Here is a 10,568-nt window from a genome sequence, read left to right on the forward strand (position 1 = left end):
ATATATATATATATATATATATATATATATACTAGACTAGACTATCCGTGAACCGTTGGATCACCAATAGTTCAAGGTACCCGAAAAAACCGCGTATCTCGGGAACCCGTGGTCCGATTTACGCGAAACTTGTTTCATTCCGTTTGTATTCACATTCCAATGGAACCTTACTTTCAGAGTATCTCCCTATTATGTGCCGGTTTGGCTATTAAAGGTGTTCGCAGTAAAGGGAAATAACTCCAGGTTTCACTGCTTAAATTTGTGGAAACAAACCCCAAAAAACCCGTGTATCTCGGCAATCCATGGTCCGGTTTATGCGAAACTTGTTTTATTCCGTTTGAATTCACGTTTCAGGGACACCTTACTTTCAGAGCATTTTCCAATTATGCGCTGGTTCGGGTGTATTCAATTACAGACAAGAACGCAAGTAATCACAGTTTTAGTAGTAGTAGTAGTAGTAGTAGTAGTAGTAGTAAAAATAGTAGTATATATATGTGTGTGTGTGTATATATGTGTGTGTGTGTGTGTGCGTGTGCGTGTATGATAGGGAAATGAATGAGTGTTTGGTTCTGTCCCCACCCTCTTCCTCCTGCATATCAACAATCTATTTGCCATCATACTTAACAACGTCCACTACTATGCAGATGGTACTGACCCCTAATTCTTTTAACTTCTCAACCAAACTTCATCTACATGCAGCTTAGATACCTCTCACCAAATCATCACCGATTTTATGATGGTCAGATACCTTGCAAATAGCCATTAATAGAATAATCTTGTATCCTTTCATGGCAGCTCCACCGCCAAACATTAGTACTGCTCATATGAAGACATCAGCTCACCTCATCTCCTTAATAAACCTAAGCAATATGTACCCAGAACCCCTGCTCTCCCGCCCTCCGTTCGCTCCAAATGCTTAGTCTCACGGTCATTGAAAATACCTAATAATTAAAACTGCATCTGAAGGGCTGACGCCAACGGTTACTGCTCCACTAAAAGGTTTAGGCCTGACCTACAGCGGACTGCTTTCATATATGGATGTTTGTGTGTCTATAGCTGTTGACACACACACGCACACACACACATACACACACATACACCCGCCCCACACCCTCACAAACACGAACACACACATTTCCTTAAAAGTATTGCAATAAAAACCACGTGACGGATTAGATTAAAGTGACAGACATACTTTAACCTTTGACCCAGTGATGTGATATCTCTTTTCTCTACCTTTTCTACCGCTATTCATTCAATAATGGTCCTCTGTGGTTCGGACGGAGCTGGCTGGTCTCATACGTCTTCCACACAAGGAATCCCGACTTATTTGTCTCTCAAGCTCTCTTAAACATTGTAGTATCCAAACCTGCATACCCCAAACTAACGCCTACGCGGTCCTGATTCCGCAAGATGTTGACCATCTGGAATCCCCTCTCTCTTCCTGTCAACCTAGTAGCCATCGACTTGTAACAGAACGTTAACGGAATCAATCTCAGTAGTTTTGGAAAGATTGTGAGGGAGGGCCATAAGCATTGCCTCTTCCACCAGACCTAGCTAAAAAAAAAAGAAAGGAAAAAAAAGCGAATCTAGGATCACATTATCTAGTGTGTGTGTTTGTCTGTCTTTTAGGGCAGTAGGGTGTGAGTTAAGAAAATGGCTGCTATTTCAAGCAGTTCGGCTCTTTGGTTGTCTGGTTGTATAAGTATACAGAATAAAGAGTAGAAATATTTACCTCCGTGTGGATGTTGTAGATAGAGTGGGTCAACAGTCAAGGCCTCTGACAACAGCTGGCTGTCTTTCACCCTAAAACAGAACAAACAGTCAGAAACAGTCAAGGGTTACAGAGTTTCTGATGTATAATAAAAAATAGGAATAGTTGTTTGTTTTCATTGTTGTTGCTTAACCCCAGGTCAACTCTGATCGGGCAGAACTGCAATGAAAGGCATTTCAACCGTAACTACGCCGCTAGGATTACATTATATAATAAAAGTTCAGCTGATTTTAGTGCTGATATAACCATAAATTCAGGAATGGAATTAATTCTCAGGTTACATGGTGCTACAGTTGTTTTAACTCGATTCAGCAGACTTATATGCAAAGACATTCCAACCATAATCATCTTAACCTTATATTTTAGGCATAATTTTAGGCACCCCAGTCTACATAAGGTAATATGTATTATTTTGTGAGAGGGAAGGTGTAGTTTCTTAATGGTCGAGCGACTTCATAGAGGAGAGATTTGCTCGATATCTCCAGATCTGTTCTATATAACGTCCGATAGAAGCAGATACTATTATTATTATTTAGGGTCAGCCTTAATTCTATTCTTATTTCATCTCAGATTCACATTGCTTGGCAGTTCACGTGTTTCGCTGTTGACCAATCAGAAACAGGTAGGTAAGTGCCTGAAACTACCCTTTTAGACATATTCCTCCGCATTCTCCGACACACAACAAAAACACAATGTCCCAAGTTCCCCAGGGGGTTCACGTCATAGCAGCGCTGCAACAGTTTAGACAAAAAGGGCCAACGACGCCTGGAGAAACTTACCCCTTTCCGTTTGTCTGTCCTTGTTTGTCCCCTCTGTGTGTAGCCCCTTGTGGGCAGTAAAGAAATAAGAAACTTACTCCCCAAACAGGATGGCCTTCACACAACAACGCAATATTTGCTAGAGTACTAACGCACACTTTTATGTATGTAGATGGCATGAGCCTTCATTTCTTCCCCACCTTCCACAACTATGCCTCATCCACATACAAGCGAGACACAACAAATCTGCACTGATTTCATGAACGGAGACCATGAAAATATCTTTCACTGGAGCCATGCCAAATTTGTCTCTTTTTTCAATAGAGAGAAAAAAAAAAGACAACAAAAACAACGCGACCTTATATCAAGCAAACATGATCACACTTTATCAATCCTTAAACATGAGCAACACTTACAGCCGTCACCGAGGCTCTTTTCTGGTGAAAGTTTATCTTTAGAATAACTGGGACCAGGGCCAGGAAATACGTCATCTCACTGCAACTCTCAATTAAGCTCAGTTGAAATCACAATGAAGCATTGATATCATCCCAGAACAGTACTGTTGCTGATATTACTGCGGCTGCTGCACACATACAACCTAGACTTCATCCACTCAACTGATTGACATAAAATCCCTCACAGACTTGTTCCTGCTTCTGGTCCACAGACACACTGTCTCCTCTTTCTATCTGCCGTTACTACAATAGCTTCTGTTCCCCCTTCACTTATGTACTCCCTATCCACTTTTCTCCCCTCCTCTTATCATATTGTCCCAAACTAACTACGGTCAATCCTTCTTCCCTAGAGCATCATTCCTCCGGAATATTCTCCCTGCTCCATTGTTCCTGCAGGAGTAGATTTGTATAGGTTAAGTGGAACATTAACGGCATCGAGTTCACCAGGGTCGGGGTGAGCGGGGGGGGGGGTTACTGCGAAAGCCATAAACACCATCATCGTCTCCACAAGACCTAACGAGTTCAAAACAAGCCAGCAAAAATTTTCTTTTCTACTCTAGGCACAAGGCCCGAAATTTTGGGGAAGGGGGGCCAGTCGATTAAATCGATCCCCAGTACGCAACTGGTACTTAATTTATCGACCCCAAAAGGATCATTGGCAAAATCTACCTCGGCAGAATTTGAACTCAGAACGTAACGGCAGACGAAATACCGCTAAGCATTTCACCCGGCGTCCTAATGTTTCTGCCAGCTCGCTGCCTTAACCAGCAAAAATATTGCCTACTATCTTTATTTTAAAGTGATAGGATGTGACTTGAGAGAGATTTGGCTAATTTTTCTCGTAGGTTTTCAGTGTAGTTGTCGCAAGTCAACCTAGATCGAACGGATATATTATCAGAAGCGCTTCAACCATGGCCATCCTGTTTACCTCCTTTCAGTGTATCTGAGACTACACCATTCGTGTTTTTTTTTTAAGACAGCGAGGGATGAGATGGGGGAAAGATAGAAGCTATTTCTAGTAGGTCGAGCGACCATGCAGAGGCTCCCTTGTTTGTTCATTGGATTTATTCAAATATGGCAACACCTCCATTTCCACGTTTATCCAATCGGTCACTAATAGACGTTTAACATTTAACTCATTTTAATACGTCTTTTGCGCTCTACTCTTTCTTTGACTCGGTGCCTGATCTAATAATATAATTTTATCGACCAGCTCTGCAAAATGAAGAATCAAGCCAATGTATCTGTGTAACCGGATATTGAAAAATTGTTCTTACCACAAGAGGGAGCAGTCAAAGTTGACCAACATCCATTTGTTCGGGTTAAAATTGATAGAGTGAGCAAACTGTAATAAAAGCGAAATGTTTATATTAGTTTCAAATGGTCGTTGCACGTTAAAGTCATGAATATTTTGGAAGCTAGACAGCAATATAGAATTAATGACACCTTCAGGATTCTTTCTGGAAGTTTGTTAAGGTTACAAATGTTATATCTGTTAAACGGAGATTTACATCTGGGTGAGACTTTACTAATTATTACATCTGCTCATGTTTCAAACGTTATTCATATTAAAGACCTGTCTTCTCTACATCTTTTTGTAGAATGACTTATCTGGCTTAGTTTCAACATCGCCCCAGGTTTACTAGAATTTACACCAGAGTTATGTTCCAGTTACCTCATACTGCATAACTCCATCGGAGGACGCCCACGTCTCTTTATAGTGATTTCTTATATCTAAACTCTACGAACGAGTGGGTAGTGCATATAACTGTCCAGTATAACGAGGCATTGTTCATTGTTTTATATATGGAATACTGAGAAGAAACGGCTCCAGAAAAAGGATGGCTATACAAGCTGGAAAATAGTTTCTTCAGTATTATCTCAATGGCGTAATGAGGTAGAAGACATGGGAATTATCGAAAGGTTAGAGATCTGACTTGAGGAATGGTTCGTTTAACCAGACAAGATTTCCTGAAAAACATGACTTTGTTAGATGATCACATTAACTTAATGATCCGTTTAACGAAACAAGACCCCTTCGAACACGTGACCTGGTCGCCGTAAGCATATCTCCCATATTTAGGGAATAAATTTAACCAATGAAATTTTTCAACAAATATTTAAGATTGTTGATAGGTTACTTAATTCAAGCCACCTGGCAACCTTAAGAGGTGAATCTAATCTTTAGTTGTGCAGTGACAACTCTAGACATGTTTCGGTATTATTACACCTCATATTTATGCATAATCTAACCGCTACTGCCAGGCAAGGTTTGCAGTCAACAACGAAGTCATTATATGGTTACTAGACATACTGGAAATAGCAGCCACATTCTCTCAAACTACGCATAATCGTTTTTAGATTGAAAGGACACATTGGACATATCGAATAATGTCGTTCTAGACACATTACACCTGAATAAAAGACAAAACGTGATGGTTTATGACTGGAATGCCTTTGATTCTAGTTATGCTCGACTATGTGTGACTTGGGGCTAAATAATAACTAGAACAAAAGAGGACACATTAGATAATGTAGCCCCAGATACACTATATTTGAATAATGGACAGGTAAGTTACAGTAACTTTGATTAGGGATCTAATAGATCAGAATCGAGTTGGAGCTAAACTACTATAACAAAGGTTTGTTTTATAAATTTGCCTGGAACCAAAACTGTAAAAGGCGACATCAAATATGTCAGCAGCATCAAAATATAATTGAAAGAACTTGAAAATGCAAATGAAAAACAGCACCGAAATTTGATACGTGACAGTTGTTTTGGACGACGTCGTTTATATATATATGTAAACAACACGAAGCATTCTCTACATGTAAACATAAATTCTATTGCACCTTTAGATTCTTCCATAGGTCCAGATGCAAGCAAAATCAACATACAAAACACTTGCCCGTATGCATCCACGGTCGTTACAATATACGTACGTTCTTTTTTCCCCCTCTCTATGAACATAAGTATCTTAAAAGCTAGCTAGCTGCAATAACTTTTTTTTAAATTTTAAATTTTTTAATTAAAAAAATGTTGAATCTATAAACTTTGTAATTCTTAACTTTTAATTAAATTTCTAATTCTTTAATTTGCATCCTTTATCCATTTAATTGTATTTTTTAAATTCTATATATACCCACTTAAGCTAGGCTTCTATTTTTAGCTGTCCCTACTGACCACTGAACTAACTATTCTTTTTGACCACACATAACCTATTTTAATCATTTTATCAAAACCTTAACACATGACCTCTCACTCCGAACCGATCCTTACGAAGAATAAAACTGGTATCTTATCTTTATCGTTATTTTTATTTTTGATGTTGATTTTCGATTTCATTTTATTTTACTTTCGCTCTCATCCATTCTTTCTCATTCCTTTCTTTTCTCTTTCTCCTCACTCGCTCACAACCCATGTCTGTCTATCAAAATATCTGTCTTTCTCACTCTGTATACGCACGTGGACTTTTTCAAACAAGCTAACCACTCAATTTATTCCTTCAACATGAATGCATCCTGGATTTACCTGGGATTATACCTAAGGGCCAATACCTTCACAGAAGTACGGACCAACCTCCAAAACCCTCTGCAATGAACTTTATTCTCCTGTATGAACTTTATTCTCCTGTATGTATTCTATCTATTGTTATGCTTCTATTTACTATTTTATTCTTTATAAACTGTGAATTTCCTTGTCTAAAACTTTCATACATACTCACCTTGTCTCTGATGATGTAATACCCAGTGTACGGACATGCTAGCCTATCACTTGGAATATCACAGAAACAGCTGTAGGTCTTCAAATTAAATATTCTAAATGATTTGAGATACTCGTGCTGCCTTGGTTTTTGTTGTCCTTTTCCCTCTAATATTATATATATATATATATCATATTATATATATATAAAATATATATATAATATGATATATATGATATATATAATAATATAATATATATAAGTATACATAATATATATATATAATATATATATATATATATATTTGTATGTATACATATATATGTGTGTGTGCATGTGTATGCATATGTGTGTGTGAGGTGCATGGCCTAGTGGTTAGGGAGTTGCATTTACGATCGCGAGATCGTGTTTTCAATTCCTAGACCGGGTGGTGCGTTGTTTTCTTGAGCAAAATAATTCATTTCACATTGCTGCGATCACTTCGACACCTAATACGTGACACACCGCGCACATTTGATCTCTAGAAACAAATCATTTGTGCAGGTCGCTCGGCAAGATCTGAACGCTCATACGTCGTCTTCGACAGGAGAGTCTATTATATATATGTATGTATATATGCGTGTATGTATGTATGTATGTGTGTGTGTGTGTGTGTGTGTGTGTGTTCTTTACATCCTAGAACTCATAATGGCTGGTTGTCCGGTCTCCATGATATATAAGCGACTGAAATCACAACATTCCATCTAAACAGGAGGGCGGTCCGTTGTAAGTCGGCATTTTTTGAGAGGAGGGACTAATCGATTATATCGATCCCAGTATTTGATTGGTATTCGTTTTATTGACTCCAAAGGGATGAATGGCAAAGTTGGCCTCGGTGGGATTTGTACCCAGAACTAAAGAGCAGGAAGAAACGCTACTAAGGATTTTGTGCCACACGCTAACGATTCTGCCAGCTCGCAGCTTAAAACAACTAAGTACATTGTCTCAGTCTGCCTCGTCTTAGCCAAGAAAGAATACTCCAACAGACAAGACAGATTAAAAAAATTACACACACCGAAAGTATTTATAGATCTGTCTTACCTCAATGCCAGAAAGTAAATGCTGGAACTCAGGACATATCATGGCATTACCTGCATATGCACCATCCACATGAAGCCATAGTCGTTCTCTGTTGCATACTTCTGCAATTTCATTAAGTGCATCAAAGGAGCACACTGCTGTTGTACCGAGAGTGGCACATACCTACAGGAAACAAAGAAACATTGGTGAGAAGGGGAGGGAAAAGAAGAGGGGAGAAAGAGACGAGTGAGAAAGCGAAGAGAGGAGGGTTGAGGTGAGGGGAGGAGGAAAAGAGAAGCGAGTAGAAGAGAGGGAAGGGTGAGGTAGTTTAACGAAAGATCTTCTTGATGGTCCCAAATCATTTTTATATCAGAGACTGGTCCTATTTTTTAGGCTTGGTCCTATTTTTAGAGACTTCGTAACTTTTGGGAGGAAGTTTATCCTCAAAACCGATATTTGGTCAGAATATTTGCAACAGAGCAAACTCGAACACATTATTTCTTATATTATTCTGCTACTGCATCATTACGTTGGAACAGCTGTCACAAATCCCTATTTTCATAGCAAGAGAAAAATGACTGGTCTTGAACCTACCATCCTGCTGAAGGAATTATTGTAGCTGCTGCTCAAATGAATTGTCGATTCTAAGAAGAAAAAATAGCACAGAAAAAATGTGTTTACATTTTAGCTCAGCACACAGTAAAGCTTTGTAATGCTTAAACTTATTTCAGCTTTTCAGATTTGCACTGTATATGTCTGTCTGTCTGTCTGTATGAATGCAAGTATATATGTATAATTTTTATTTTATTTTTACTTTAATATTTTTCATTTACTTTCCCTTTATTTTCCCATCTATATAATAAAATTGTTTTTTTTTCTTCAGTGTTTAAACTTAATTTGTTGTCCCTTTTGATTTTCTGTCTGTGCCCTCAACTTCCCCCACTTTTTAAAAATCTTTTGATCATGTTTTACCTCCTCGTAACATTGTACCTGTTACATAGCCTCCATAGGGTTTTCACTTGAGTTATCATTTTGCATTTTATTATTATTATTATCCTTACTTATTTTTAAAACTCTTTATGCAGTTTTTTGCAGCCAGATTTTTCCGGTAGTTTCAGCACAGATCTCGCTCACTAAACTTCACTCACATGACTTAGGTTGACTCGAAGCAGTGATAGAAGAAATTTGTCCAAAGTGACGCGTATTGGAATCGATCCCAGAACCCTGCAGTCGCAAAGCAATTTTTTAACTACTCGGTTATGCCCTCCCATGCGTGTCGTGTGATAAAATAGCAGAAGCATTCCAAAGAAAAGATTTACTCACGAAGAATGGTATTAAACCTAGTTTTCGGTCTTCCTGCAAGAATGACACAGAGACATTTGGTTAGTATATATACGTATTTGTGTGTGTGAGTATGTGTGTGTGTGTGTGTGTGTGTGTGTGGTATACATAAATATGCATACATATAAAAGAAACAAGCACAAGAACAGATACACACACATAGACAAAACGCACATATACACACATAAATACACATAAACACACATACATCAGATACACAGTTATGGTGTATATATAAATGATAACTGTCTTCTAAACATGATAACAATTGATACAATATGACGCATACAATGAATTATATAATCACAAAACCCTCATGAAGGCGCATGGCTCAGTGGCTGGATCGTGAGGTCGTGAGTTCGATTCCCGGACCGGGCTGTGTGTTGTGTTCTTGAGCAAGACACTTTATTTCACGTTGCTCCAGTTCACTCAGCTGTAGTAATGAGTTGCGACGTCACTGGTGCCAAGCTGTATTGGCCCCTTTTTGCCTTTCCCTTGGATTACATCAGTGGTGTGGAGAGGGGAGGCTGTTATGCATGGGCGACTGCTGGTCTTCCATAAACAAACCTTGCCCGAATTTGTGCCTCGGAGGGTAACTTTCTAGGTGCAATCCCCGAAGGGGGTCTCCTCTCCTCAAACCCTCATACATGGGGCTGGTCATTTCGCATAAATTATGCAGGTACTGATTCTTAAACAGAAACTTGCACCAATCTATCTTACGTATATCTTGGCACAATGTACATAACTGCTTCTAATGAACACCTTACCATAGAAACAGCTGTAAAGAACTATCAGTACTTTCCAGTCTCTTGCGAGGATTTTGATGCTGATCCCTTGGATCTTACTTATTGATCTTGGTTGAAACAACTTTATCATATGTATTTCCAGTATTTGTTTCCGTCTGTGAGGAATTACACTGAATTTTTATACTCTGGATTCTTTGGATTTTCTGCTAAATTATATAATTTTGTACCATCTTCGTACAAATATACTATAAATGATTCAATGCCTTGCAACGTCCTGTCAGCGTTTGATTCTTTTATTTTATTCTACTTTCATCTCTTATTCTATTATAATTATGTTATATATCAATATGTATTATAAGTATAAAAATGATGTGAGAGAGTAGACCGGGACGAGATTATTTTTAATATGAGAGGATATTAAACAGTTGTAAAAGAGTCTGAAAGTGAGAAAATTAAACTTGGATTGACGTCGACCTAATGGGAGCAATCTCCCAACTAAATTTAAATCAAAAATTAAATGTAGAAATATAGGGGAGAAAGATAAATCAACAGCTAGACGTGTACACACACACACACACACACACATGCTAGACTGCCCGTGACCCGTTGGGTCACTGATAGTTAAGGTTGACGCTCGGGAAAATGAAAAAGTCTTTTACGTTTCGAGCCTACGCTCTTCAACTAAAAGGAATAAGAGGGAGAGAGAGAGAGAGAGAGAGAGAGAGAGAGAG

The 10,568-nt window shown here is 38.5% G+C and overlaps 1 protein-coding gene across 1 annotated transcript in view; it reads right to left on the bottom strand.

Annotated features, from left to right (window-relative positions):
- The window catches only part of LOC106872068 (aromatic-L-amino-acid decarboxylase), a 69,793-nt gene that overhangs the window by 6,679 nt on the left and 52,546 nt on the right, over window positions 1-10,568 (bottom strand). The window contains exons 8-11 of the mRNA XM_014918920.2: window positions 9,074-9,106; window positions 7,772-7,933; window positions 4,265-4,332; window positions 1,736-1,806 (exon numbers count right to left, since the gene is read on the bottom strand). Of these exons, the coding sequence (XP_014774406.1) occupies window positions 1,736-1,806; window positions 4,265-4,332; window positions 7,772-7,933; window positions 9,074-9,106 (334 nt within the window). The remainder of the gene's footprint in view (window positions 1-1,735; window positions 1,807-4,264; window positions 4,333-7,771; window positions 7,934-9,073; window positions 9,107-10,568) is intronic.

Source organism: Octopus bimaculoides, chromosome 6 (assembly GCF_001194135.2).
Source record: "Octopus bimaculoides isolate UCB-OBI-ISO-001 chromosome 6, ASM119413v2, whole genome shotgun sequence".
Taxonomy (NCBI): Eukaryota; Metazoa; Mollusca; class Cephalopoda; order Octopoda; family Octopodidae; genus Octopus; species Octopus bimaculoides.